A 14444-nucleotide genomic window follows, 5' to 3' on the forward strand; every position below is an offset into this window, starting at 1 on the left:
ATAGAGTGATTGGAGCACATGCTGTTTGTCACAAAAAACTTTTATGAAGTTTGGTTCTTTTATGAATTTATTACGAGTCAACTGAAAATGTGATCAAATCTGTGTGGTCAAAAGTATAATTACAGTACTGTTAATATTAAGTTACATGCCCCTTGGCAAGTTTCACTGCAATAAGGCACTTTTGGTAGCCATCCAAAGGAAAGGAATGGCTAAATAAGGCTAGAATTAAGATTTAAGAATGGCCTTCCGCAAAGTCCTGACTTAAACGTGTGGACAATGCTGAAGAAACAAGTCCATGTCAGAAAGCCAACAAATTTAGCTGAACTGCACCAATTATGTCAAGAGGAGTGGTCAAAATTTCAACCAGAAGCTTTCCAGAAGCTTGTGGATGGCTACCAAAAGTGCCTTATTGCAGTGAAACTTGCCAAGGGACATGAAACCAAATATTAACATTGTTGTCACGTTTTCAGTGGACCTATAATAAATACATAAAATAACCAATCTTCATGAAGGTTTTTTTGTGACAAACAAATTTGTGCTCTAATCATTCTATCACAAAAAAATAAGAGTTGTAGAGTACTGGAAACTCAAGACAGACATGAGGTTATGTTCTTTACAAGTGTATATAAACTTTTGATCGCGACTGTATGTATATGTGTATTTATATATATATATATATACACATATACATACAGTCGCGATCAAAAGTTTATATGTGTATTTATATATATATATATATATATATATATATATATAAATACACATATACATACAGTCGCGATCAAAAGTTTATATACACTTGTAAAGAACATTATATATATATATATATATATATATATGTATATATGTGTGTGTGTATATATGTAGATGTGTATATGTATATGGATATGTATGTTTATATATATTTTGTTGCTTTAGCTCATGGTAGCGCAGGATAAAAGAGCAATAAGGTGTAGATATAAATAAATAGATTACTGTACAGATAAATATATTGCGCTTTTGCATATGCAATATGTTATATTGTCTTTATATTCCAGCGAGTTAATCCATTTTTGGGAGGAATTGAGTGGATTATTTTAATGCGTTCAAAAGTCTTACGGCCTGAGGGAAAAAGCTGTTACAGAACTTGGAGGTTCTACTACGGAGGCTGCGGAATCTCTTTTTAGAGTCCAGCAGTGAAAACAGTCCTTTTCTGAGCCCTGGTAAAGCAGCGGCTTTTTGTGATCTCCCGGATAGAAGGAAAAGGAGTCCTCACCACTCTCTGCAGAGACTTCCAGTCTGAGGCACTGCAGGCTCCAGTCCAGACAGAGATGCTGTTGGTCAGTAGGCTCTCTATAGTGCCTCTGTTAAATGTGATGAGAATGGAAGGAAGGAGCTGTGCTCTTTCCATCCCACGCAAAAAGTGCATGTGCTGCTGAGCTCTTTTTACAAGAGCTCTGGTGTGTAGGGACCAGGTCATATTGTCAGTTATCTGCACCCGCAGGAACTTGGTGCTAGATAGATAGATAGATAGATAGAGAGAGAGATAGATAGATAGGTAGGTAGATAGATAGATAGATAGATAGATAGATAGATAGATAGATAGATAGATAGATAGATAGATAGATAGATAGATAGATACATAGATAGATAGATAGATAGATAGATAGTACTTTATTGATTCCTTCAGGAGAGTTCCTTCAGGAAAATTAAAATTCCAGCAGCAGTGTACAGCGTTTAGATCAATTAAAAAAAAGTAAAAAGTAAATAATGGGGGTTTAAATGGAAACAAAATAGAGAAATATTAGAATAAGAATAAAAAATAAAAAGCAACAATGGGAATAAAAATATAACAGTAAAATAAGAATATAACAAGAGAAAGTAGGCAGTAGTGACCATGTTATGAAAACGTATTGCACTGTTATTGTTTTGCATCCCCTGTCATCCTTTTACCCCCCGCCACCTGCCCCAGAGAGTAGTACAGTCTGCTTACCATCTCCACAGCTGTGCCGTTGATGAAGAGTGGAGTGTGGCTGGACTAAAGCTTCCTGAAGTCGACGATGATCTCTTTGGTCTTGTCGACGTTCAGGACCAGGTTGTTGGTTCTGCACCAGTCAATCAGATGTTTCACCTCCTCCCTGTAGTCCATGTCGTTGTTGTCACGGATGTGTCCCAGTACTATTGTGTCATCCGCATACTTCACAATGTGGTTGGTAGTGGACCTGACGAAGCAGTCATGGGTAAACAAACATGAACAGCAGTGGACTCAGGACTCAGCCCTGGGGGGAGCCGGTGCTCAGGGAGATGACACTGGAGGTGTTGTCGCCCACTCTCACAGACTGTGGTCTCTCTGTGAGGAAGTCAAGCAGCCAGTTGCATAGGGGAGTATTGAATCCAAGGGGAGCCAGTTTGCTCACCAGATGCTGCGTTATGATGGTGTTGAAAGCCGAACCTAAGTCCAGAAACAACATCCGTACGTGTGTGTCCTTTCCTTCCAGATGTTCTAAGCTCAGGTGGAGTGCAGAGGAAATGGCGTCCTCTGTGGAGCGGTTAGGGCAATAAGCAAACTGCTATGGGTTGAATGTGGGGGCAAGTCTAGAGACAATATATTCTTTTACCAGCCTCTCGAAGCACTTCATTATGATGGGGGTGAGTGCCACGGGGTGATAATCATTGAGGGAGCAGATTGTGGGTTTTTTAGGCACTGGAATGATTGTGGCTGTCTTAAAATATGATGGTACCACAGCCTGGGTCAGCGAGGTGTGGAAGATGTCTGTGAGAACCCCAGCCAGCTGGTCTGCACATCCCTTAAGCACCCTGCCCGGAATGTCATCAGGTCCTGCTGCTTTCCGGGGGTTCACTCTCCTCAGGGTTTTCTGGACATCTGATGGATTTCCTCAAACCTTGCAAAGTGGTTGTTTAGGTCACTAGGAAGCTGATGCTGTTGTCACAGGGACGGGGGCAGCTTTATAGTCCGTGATGACTTGCATGCCCTGCCACATTCGTCTCGTGTTCGTGGGGTTTCTTGAAGAAGTCCTGCATTTTCTGACTGTGAGCACGCTTTTCAACCCTAATGGGACGGTTCAAGTTAGCTCTGGCTGTTTTAAGTGCTACCATCTCACCAGATTTAAAAGCCTTGTTCCGAGCCTTCAGCATTGCACGTACCTCACTGTTCATTCAGGGTTTCTCGTTGGACCGTGTGGGGATTGTAGAGGGGGGCGTGGTCGACGCTCCTCCTGGGGTGTGTATGGCCCGGCTTCGGAGCCCAGCAGCTGCGGCTGGGAGCAGAAGGCACACGTGCGGAGAGAGAGAGAGAGAGAGACAGAGAGAGAGAGAGAGAAAGAGAGAGAGAGAGAGAGAGAGAGAGAGAGAGAGAGAAGACAAGCAAAGACTGCTGAAAAGCGTGCTATCCCTGAGCGTCTGTGCTTATAATAAAGACTTGTCCAAACCCGGATACTGGGCTCTCCGAAGATCTGTTGGCACAAGGAGAACCCACCATACGGAGACGTTCACATCTGGCACCCAACATACCTGAGTGCCGACGATGGCAGCGTCTGACCCCCTGGCAGCGTTGGGGCGGATTCTCGCGGAGGTGACGGTGGCCAGTCAACAACAGCTGGAGGTGGCGGTCTTACTCCAGGTGGCCCAGCAGAGCCAGATACTGCAGTCGCTGGCGGACCGGGTCGGAGCGGCGCCATCATCAGTGGCGGTCTCCGTGCCCCCAGGCCTTCATAGACATTTTTGGCAGCGATCGGATGGCCGGAAGAGGAATGGGGGGTGCGGCTGCTGCTGCGAGCAGGGGCAACGCAGTGGGCGGAATCCTGCGTGCGCTTCCCGGACCTGAGGCGGGCGATGCTTGACCAGACCTGCAGCACCAGTGATTACCACCGACGTCGGTTCCGGGCTCTGTGCCTAGGACCGGAGGACCGTCCGTCCGTGTTGGGGCAGCAGCTGCGGGATGCGGCGATGCGCTGGCTGCAGCCGGGCGAAGGCGAAGACCAGGTAATGGATCCTATAATGTAATCCTTGAGCAGTTCCTGGAGGCAATCCCGACGCGGGTCGCGGCCTGGTCCGCTACCACCGGCCACGGGACCTGGCAGCAGCAGTGACGCTGACGGAGGACCATAGGGCGGTGCATCGCGAGGCGCGGAGGGAGGAGAGGCCCGCGGAGGCAGCTGAGCGGCCTGTGCCAGCACCACGCAGGCCGCGCATGCCGCAAGAGGAGGCGGCGCCGCGGGTCCCGCAGCGCCGCGGGACTCTTCTGTTTTTTTTTCTGCTTCGCAGGTCCCGACGCGCCTCGCAGGCTGCGCTCGACACTGGCCGCGGCGGGCCCGCCGGTTCCACGGCCCCGGACATTTAATTATCCTTGTGCCTCTTTACAGGTTCCGGCTGCTGTGGATACAGTGCTTCCTGCGCAGATTTCCCCTCAAATGCCTGGGCAGGTATGCTGGAGGCGTGGGCAGCCCGGTCAAGTGCATCAGAGTCCTCCGTGCATGGAGGTGGGGCAGGTGATCCGGGTTGTCGGCTCTCCAGTGCCCACGCCCGGCCCGGGTGAGATGTACTGTATTTCGATAAGGATACAAGGGAGTACACACCGGGCGATGGTGGATTAGGGCTGTGAGCAGTCCATGATTCACCAGAACTTGGTTCGACCCGAGGCTTTGAGGCAGGCAGCATGGGTGAAAATTATATGTGTTCATTGGGATGTGCACAAATACCCCGTGGTGCTAGTAGAAATTTGATGCGACAAACGAAAATATAGTGTCAAGGTTGCTGTAAGTGCGCACCTAACGCACCCCTTAATCCTGGGTACAAATTGGGCGGGCTTTAATGATTTAGTGACGCAGTGTGCAGGGGTGTGTTCATGACCAAAAGGAAAGTGGAATATCAGTGGCGATGCGGGTTCATCTGACACTGCCAAGGGGGAGGGGGAACCGGCGGGGGCTTCGCGGGAAGCCCTCCGCGGACCCCGTCTGGCACCCCACGGAAGACTTCCCACTTGAGCAGTCTCGGGATGAAACAGCGCTCGGCCTGGTACCAAGTGATTTCTATTGATGGCCAGCTGGTCAGCCCGGGAATAACACGGGTATTCTTTCACTTCACTTTAATCAGGGATAGATTATACAGAGTGAGTCTTGACACTCAAACAGGAGAGGAAATCACCCAGTTGTTGGTGCCGAAACGCCGTCGGGAAATGGTTTTCCAGGCGGCGCATTTCAACCCCATGGCCGGACACATGGGTTATGATAAAACACGGGTAATGGTCCGTTTCTATTGGCCGGGAATCCGGGCAGACGCGCGCCACTGGTGTGCGGCCTGCCCGGACTGCCAGCTAGTCAATCCAGCGGCCACCCCCAGGGTGCCTTTGTGCCCATTACCACTCATGGAGGTCCCGTTTGAACGGATTGGCATGGACCTCGTCGGACCATTCCCCCGAGCCCCCAGGGACGACGGTCGAGGAGCATGAGGAACTTGGGCTGGAGGTCATGCGCTCCGCCCAGCCCTCCATTCTCCTCTGGGATAAGCAGCTTACACCATCACAGAAAGCAGATGTTGCCAGGCTGCAGCAGAGCTTTTCTGTACTTCCCCTGGCCCGACCGCACAAACCTCATCCAACATGCATTGAGACCAGCGGTCTCGGCCCTATTGGCTGCCCGGACACACACGCAAAGTGGTTCGGGAAAAATTAAAATCTATGCTGGAGTTAGGGGTAATAGAAGAATCCCACAGTGCGTGGTGCAGCCCCATCGTTCTGGTAGGAAAGAACGATGGGTCTTTGCGGCTCTGTGTGGATTACCGCAAAGTAAACGAAGTGTCACGTATTGACGCCCTACCCAATGCCCGATTTGACGAGCTCCTGGATCGGCTGGGCACTGCTTGTTTTTTTACGACACTGGATTTGACCATGGGCTACTGGCAGAGTCCTTTGTCTCCAGAGTCTAGGGAAAAAAGGGCATTCTTCACTCCAGAAGGATTATATCAATTTGTGACACTTCCGTTCGGCTTGTTCGGTGCGCCCGACACATTCCAGCGCCTCATGGACTGGGGGCTGCGTCCTCACGCTACATATGCTGCCGCCTACCTGGATGATGTCATCATCCAGAGTGGCAGCTGGGGGGGGGGCGATGCTCGAGTCCCTGAGGCGGGCAGGGCTCACCGCCAACCCGGCGAAGTGCGCGGTTGGCCGTAGGGAGGTACAGTATTTGAGGTACCACATAGGAGGAGGGCAGGTGCGCCCGCAAGTAGAGAAAACAGCAGCAATTGCGACCTGCCCGACTCCCAATAAAAAAAAAAAGAGGTGAGGCAGTGTCTTGGGCTGGCAGGTTACTACCGGAGCTTCATCCCCCGGTTTGCGGACCAGACCAGCCCACTAACTGACTTCACCTGAAAGGGTGCTCTAGATCTAGTCCGGTGTACGCAGCAGTGCCAGCATGCGTTTGAGAGGGTGAAGAAGGCCCTCTACGAGGAGCCGGTCCTGCACATTCCTAACTTATCTCTCCCATTCTCTTTGCAGACAGACGCGTCGGGCAGAGGACTCGGAGCTGTTTTGTCCCAGCGGCTGGGGAGCGTCAACCGCCCTGGACTATACATCAGCCGGAAGCTCTCTGAAAGAGAGACGAGGTACAGCACAGTAGAGAGGGAGTGTCTCGCCATCCGGTGGGCGGTCGGGGCTCTCCGGTATTACCTGCTGGGGCGCTCTTTCAGCCTCTGCTCAGACCACAAACCCCTCCAGTGGCTCAACCGCACGAAGGATGCCAACGTGCGGATCACCCGTTGGTATCTAGCATTGCAGCCCTAAAACCTCAGAGTAGTCCACAGGCCGGGTCACAGATGGCCGTGGCTGACTTCCTCTCGCGCTCCCATACGGAGGGGGTGGGGGGAGTAGGCCCGGCCGGACGGCTTCCCGGCCGGATGGCTTCCCGGCCGGACGGCTTCCCGGCCGGAGTCTAGCGGTGGAGGTATGTGGAGGGGGGCTTGGTCGGCGCGCCTCCTGCGGGAATGGGGTGTGTATGGTCCGGCTTCGGAGCCCAGTGGCAGGTGAGTAGATTTCCCCAGCTGGGGATGATTATCTAATCACCTGTTGCTTTTATCAGCAGCGGCCGTCGACATGACAGCAGTTGCGGATGAGAGCAGGAGGCACATGCGCGAAGACCGAGAGATGGCGTAGACGAGCGAGACTAGAAAGTCACCTGAGCAAAGACTGCTGAAAAGCGTGCTACCCCTGAGTGTCTGCTTATAATAAAGACTTGTCCAAATACGAATACTGGGCTTCCCCGAAGATCTGTCGGCACCAGCAGAACCCACCATACGGAGAGACCTTCACAGGGATTTTCTTGATCACACTAACATCCTCCATGCACTTCTGAATGTATGCGGACACAGACTCTGCATACTCCTGCACATATGTGATGATTGTCAGTGGCGGCTGCCTTGAACATGTCCCAGTCTATGCCTTTGAAGCAATCTTGTAATGCTTCCATTGCTCCCTCTGGCCAGGTCCTCACTTTGCTTTAGCGTTTTTCATTATCAGCAGGGGCTTGTATGCAGGAATTAGCATCACAGATATAGATGGTCTGAGGAGCCGAGGTGGGGGCGGGGTGCAGCTTTGAATGTTTACTTAATATTGCTGGGCACCATGTCCAGTGTGCTTCCACCCATATATATATATATATATATATATATATATATATATATATATATATATATATATATATATATATATATATATATATATCTACATGTATATATATATATATATATGTATATATATATATATACATATATGTATATATATACACATATATATATACATATATGTGTGTATATATGTGGTATATAATACAAACCCCGTTTCCATATGCGTTGGGAAATTGTCTTAGATGTAAATATAAATGAAATACAACGATTTGCAAATTTTTTTCAACCCATATTCAGTTGAATATGCTACAAAGACAACATATTTGATGTTCAAACTGATAAACATTTTTTTTTGCAAATAATCATTAACTTTAGAATTTGATGCCAGAAAAACGTGACAAAGAATTTGGGAAGGTGGCAATAAATACTGATAGAGTTGAGGAATGTTCATCAAACACTTATATGGAACATCCCACAGGTGTGCAGGCTAATTGGGAACAGGTGGGTGCCATGATTGGGTATAAAAGAAGCTTCCATGAAATGCTAGGTAATTCACAAACAAGGATGGGGTCACCACTTTGTAAGCAAAATGTCGAACAGTTTTAGAACAACATTTCTCAATAAGTTATTGCAAGGAATTTAGGGATTTTACCATCTACGGTCCGTAAAATCATCAAAAAGTTCAGAGAATCTGGAGAAATCACTGCACGTAAGCGATGGTATTACGGACTTTTGATCCCTCAGGCGGGACTGCATCAAAAACAGACATCAGTGTGTAAAGTATATCACCACATGGGCTCAGGAACACTTCATAAAACCACTGTCAGTAACTACAGTTGGTCGCTACATCTGTAAGTGCAAGTTAAAACTCTACTATGCAAAACCAAACCATTTATCAACAATATCCTGAAACGCCGCCGGCTTGGCTGGGCCCGAGCTTATCTAAGATGGACTGATGCAAAGTGAAAAGTGTTCTGTGGTCTGACAAGTCCACATTTCAAATTATATTTGGAAACAGAGGACGTGGTGTCCTCCAGAACAAAGAGGAAAATAACCATCCAGATTGTTATAGGCGCAAAGTTCAAAAGCCAGCATCTGTGATGGTATGGGGGTGTATTACTGCTCAAGGCATGGGTACCTTACACATCAGAGGAGGCCCCAATAATACTGAAAGGTCCATACAGGTTTTGGAGCAACATATGTTGTCATCCAAGCAACGTTATCATGGACGCCCCTGCTTATTTCAGCAAGACAAGTGTTACAACAGCGTGGTTTCGTGAAAAAAAGAGTGCGGGTACTTTCCTGGCCCACCTGCAGTCCAGACCTGTCTCCCATCGAAAATGTGTGGCGCATTATGAAGCGTAAAATACGACAGCGGAGACCCCGGACTGTTGAACGACTGAAGCTCTACATAAAACAAGAATGGGAAAGAATTCCACTTTCAAAGCTTCAACAATTAGTTTCCTCAGTTCCCAAACGTTTATTGAGTGTTGTTAAAAGAAAAGGTGATGTAACACAGTGGTGAACATGCCATTTTCCCAACTACTTTGGCACGTGTTGCAGCCATGAAATTCAAAGGTAATTATTATTTGCATAAAAAAAATAAAGTTTATGAGTTTGAACATCAACTATGTTGTCTTTGTAACATATTCAACGAATATGGGTGGAAAAGGATTTGCATATCATTGTATTCCGTTTATATTTACATCTAACACAATTTCCTACCTCATATGGAAACGGGGTTTCCATATCAAACACTATCAAACACTACAGTAAATACATACAAACATTTAATTTGTAAAGTACACATCTGTACAGCAGATATGGGCATCCACATCAACAATATGATGGGCTAAGCAGCTGGACAGGACATATAAAACGTCACGCGGGCCAGGTAGTGGACACTGCCGGAGCGAATCCGTACTGCGGGGACCCTTACGCTACGTGTTTGAATAGTCATTGTTTTAATGGAGTCCTTTGGATGAGATGATACAACACTCAAAGCGAGATTGTAGAAATACTAACTGCATGCTCCACGGTGGTGCCAGGAAAATAGTTTGCTTCAAAAACTTTTCAGCCTGGGGTATTACCTTTGTTCTCAGAATTGCTACTGCAGTTCCGAATTGTATTGCGTGAATCTCCCAGATGATCTCATACACACTGCTCATCGATTGAGGCTCACTTTGGATTGTACAGGGAGATTCCGTTTCATGAGAAACTGTACATATATATATGCCATATTGTATTATCAATAATACATTCAACAACAAGGTAACCTTTTCTTTTCCTCCCATTTTTTATGAGCTAAACTCCTCGTTCAAAAGCATTTTTTATCTACCCAAAAGGCCTATTCCTCTCAAGTATGGTTGACAAATCTGTCTAAATTTGTGTGGACTTATACTTTGCTCATCCACTTCACAGGTGGTGGAAATCAAGTTTTTAAAACATGTTGGTGATTCAGTATTATCCTGCTATTAATAGACTATGCGAGTCCAACTGTGTTCATAATGTGTCTTTGTTACAAAATGTGCTTGTGTTAGCATGATATCAACACCCCACCTCGAAGTCATTCTCTTCCCGCTATGATGTCATTACTACAGTAGTTGACTCTGTAGTTCTTTGCAGACTAACAATTACACCACAAGTCTTTGGATTTGTTTATATAGTATGACTGCAAAACAAGCCACCATGGGGACAAAGAAAGTTGATAAAAAGGTGAGAAAAACATTTGCACTTCAACAAATAACTTGCAGCAAAGTACAAAAATGCCTTCCGTTTGGCTTTATCCTCCCCACTTTGCACAGGTGTGCTTTAGGCCGGTGAACATTAAAGGCCACCACAGTTTTGTCAGACAACACGAATGCCACACATTGCAAGTGTTGAGGGAGTGTACAATTGACATGCTTGCTGCAGGAATGTACACCAAAGCTGTTGTCTGTAAACTAAAAATGTTGTTTTTTTACCATCAGTAATCTCCAAAGGTGTTTCAGAGAATTTAGCAGTACAGTACATCTAACCGGCCTAACAACCACGACCATTTTTAGCCCAGCCCAGGACATCCACATCGTGCAACTTCACCATCAAACATTTCCAAGATGTTTTGCACAAACTGTCAGAAACCCTCTCATTGAGGCTCATTTGCATGCCCGTCATGCTCATTTGGGTCTCGGCCTGTCTTCAGTTTGTCGTCGTAACTGACTTGAGTGAAAAAATGCTCACAATCATGGCGTGTAATGATTTGGTTAGGTGTTCTGTACACTGACGAGTACCGGTTTTCACTGTTCAGGGAAGATGGTAAACCATGTGTATGACGTTGTGTGGGTGAGCAGTTTGCTGATGCCAACGTTGTAGATGGTGTGGCCCATAGTGCTGGTGGGTTTAAGTTATGTGCAGGTGTATGTAATGGACAACGAACACAGGTGCATTTTATTGATGGCATTTTGAATGCACAGACTTTGTGCGGACATCGTTGCGCCATTTTTCTGTCTCCTCAGGCTGGAGCCTTTCCATTTAAACTCAAAAGCCCTTGGAAATCGGATTTGCCACTCGTAAAGTCAAAGCATTCTCACCACACCCGTGTTCATTTCAAAGATGGCTGACCTGGATGTAAACAATAATATCTGCTTCTATAATACCTGTTATTATCACTTCTGATTAATTTTTGTCGCACTAAGTCAGCCACATACTGTTGTATGTATATGTGTATATGAAATCATCCAACAATACTACATATTGTTGGATGATTTCATATAGTAACGTCAATGTAGTGTAAACTACATTTATTTCATGTGGTGTACACGTTCTACATTGCTGCAATAGCATTTGTGTTTTCCCTTTATCCACTGTGTTTAAAGGTTGTAGAAACAGTCAATATTTTCCCATAAGTTGTTTATATTTGGATAAGGCAAGCGCATCTTGATTTCCAACCTCATAACTGGAACGCTCTCAATTTGGTTGTGACGTCATTCTTAGCTCTGAACTCCAACTTCCAAGGTAAATGGAACGCACTATATGCACACAAACATACATTCAGACAGGGACGGCGTGGCGCAGTGGAAGAGTGGCCGTGCGCAACCCGAGGGTCACTGGTTCAAATCCCACCTAGAACCAACCTCGTCACGTCCGTTGTGTCCTGAGCAAGACACTTTACCCTTGCTCCTGATGGGTGCTGGTTGGCGCCTTGCATGGCAGCTCCCTCCATCAGTGTGTGAATGTGTGTGTGAATGGGTAAATGTGGAAGTAGTGTCAAAGCGCTTTGAGTACCTTGAAGGTAGAAAAGCGCTATACAAGTACAACCCATTTATTTGTCAAAAATATTTGAGAAGAACAGGCATTTTCGTGTACAGTTTTAGCTCATTAAAATTGGGAACAAAAAGTTAAGTTTTGTGTTTCTATTTTTTCATTGAGTGCAAAAATGATAAGTCTCTGCCGAACTGCTTTTTATAATCAGTTTTAACTCCATCCAACCAATCGTCTATCCATTGTCTATACTGCTTGTCTCATTCAGCGTCGCAATGAGCCCAGGCTAATCTCAGCAGACTTTAGACCAGGGATCACCAACCTTTTTGAAAGCAAGAGCTACTTTTTGGATACTGATTAATGTGAAGGGCTACCAGTTTGATACACACCTGAATAAATTGCCAGAAGTAGCCAATTTGTTCAATTTACCTTTAATAAATAAATCTACTGTATATATATATATGTATATGTATAAAAATGGGTATTTCTGTCCGTCATTCCGTTGTACATTTTTTTTCCTTTTATGGAAGGTTTTTTGTAAAGAATAAATTATGAAAAAAACCCACTTAATTGAACGGTTTAAAAGAGGAGAAAACAGGGAAAAAAAATAAAAATTTAATTTTGAAACATATTTTATCTTCAATTTTGACTCTTTAAAATTCAAAATTCAACCGAAAAAAAACAAGAGAAAAACTAGCTAATTCGAATCTTTTTGAAAAAATTAAAAAAAAGAATTTATGGAACATCATTAGTAATTTTTCCTGATGAAGATTCATTTTAGAATGTTGATGACATGTTTTAAATAGATTAAAATCCAATCTGCACTTTGTTAGAATATATAACAAATTGGACCAAGCTATATTTCTAACAGACAAATCATTATTTCTTCCATATTTTCCAGAAATTTTATTTTAAAAGAAATTCAAAAGACTTTGAAATTATATTTAAATTAGATTCTACAGATTTTATAGATTTGTCAATTTTTTTTTATTTTATTTTAATCATAATAAGTTTGAAGACATTTTTCACAAATATTCTTCGTCGAAAAAACCGAAGCTAAAATTAAGAATTAAATTAAAATGTACTTATTATTCTTTACAATAAAAAAAATACATTTACTTGAACATTGATTTAAATTGTCAGGAAAGAAGAGGAAGGAATCTAAAAGGTAAAAAGGTATATGTGTTTAAAAATCCTAAAATCATTTTTAAGGTTGTATTTTTTCTCTAAAATTGTCTTTCTGAAAGTTATAAGAAGCAATAAATGAATTTATTTAAATAAGTGAAGACCAAGTCTTTAAAATATTTTCTTGGATTTTCAAATTCTATTTGAGTTTTGTCTCTCTTAGAATTAAAAATGTCCAGCAAAGCGAGACCAGCATGCTAGTAAATAAATACAATTAAAAAAATAGAGGCAGCTCACTGGTAAGTGCTGCTATTGCTCTGGTCATCAGTCAATCAAAGAACACATTATGACAAACTAAGTTCCATTCACGCTCACATTCACTGAATAATAACTGGCTGCACAAGTGAAGTACTACACTGTGGGACTTTTTTTTTTTAACATAAACTTATTGATGGTTCATGTACTGAAGTTTTAATGTACATTGAGAAATGTATTAGGCATGAGTGACATATTTGAAATACGATATCATTGTTATGTAACACGTATTTTGTTCCTCCAGGCTTAGTGTGTCAGGACCCCGTGTTAAGGAAGCCACGATTTGAGCGACTCACCCTGGAGCCCAACCTCAAACAGGCAGCTCATAGAACACAGGTACCACTCACACACAAGCCACATTTCAACTAGAGAGTCAGTCAGGGTCATGTGTAACATTGCTCACAGTTCATTCCTAAAAGTGTGAGGACACGCAGACTCAGTAATGTTGAAATATGACCGTCACATAAGTGCCCATGTTCTTTTATGACTGACTTAGTCCACCTGTTGCCTCACACTGTAGAAACCATTCACTGCTTTTACAGCCATTTCACACTACTCAATGGTATATTGTTTTGTATTCTTTCCCTTCCACTTTAAATCTATTTTTTCTTATGTCTCATTGTAATTCCATGATGCTTCCTACATGACCGGTAAAAATTGCCCTCTCCTTCCTAATTTAATTATGTTCCTTTTACTTTTATTCATGGTGGCAGGCAAATGGCCTGCATGGCTTTCTAATGCAACATTTTAGGAGATTTCTCATTACATTAGCAGAGGGCCTGCATAAGTACTTGTTTGAAATACTGCATTGCACCACTTGGCTAAAAAGCTCTGAACTTTACTTTATAGATGCACTGTGACAAACCCAAAAGCCTAACTGTAAATCAGACTTGTCATAAAGCCTCCTGTAGAACTCGGACCGCCTTGAGAGAACCTGTCGTCTTCCTTTATTTTGACTGGGGCAATAGTTGAGCCTTTTATTACAGGCTTAGGCCTTTCACTTTTTGGCTGCCTTTGTATCCCCCTAGCCACGTCAGATGAATTAAACATAATCCCGGTGCTATTTAGATGACATTCTCTGAATGCGATTCAGTGAGGCGCTGTTCCGCTGTCTGATCTCCACTACAACCTGCATGCCAAAGCTGTCA

The 14444-nt window shown here is 44.4% G+C and overlaps 1 protein-coding gene across 5 annotated transcripts in view; it reads left to right on the forward strand.

Moving 5' to 3' along the window:
- The window catches only part of ttll5 (tubulin tyrosine ligase-like family, member 5), a 154129-nt gene that overhangs the window by 52432 nt on the left and 87253 nt on the right, over nucleotides 1–14444 (forward strand). For all 5 annotated transcript variants that reach the window (XM_061895366.1, XM_061895367.1, XM_061895368.1 and 2 more), the window contains exon 15: nucleotides 13541–13632. In XM_061895366.1, coding sequence (XP_061751350.1) covers nucleotides 13541–13632 — 92 coding nt within the window. The remainder of the gene's footprint in view (nucleotides 1–13540; nucleotides 13633–14444) is intronic.

This window comes from Nerophis ophidion, linkage group LG03, assembly GCF_033978795.1.
Source record: "Nerophis ophidion isolate RoL-2023_Sa linkage group LG03, RoL_Noph_v1.0, whole genome shotgun sequence".
NCBI classification, from domain to species: Eukaryota; Metazoa; Chordata; class Actinopteri; order Syngnathiformes; family Syngnathidae; genus Nerophis; species Nerophis ophidion.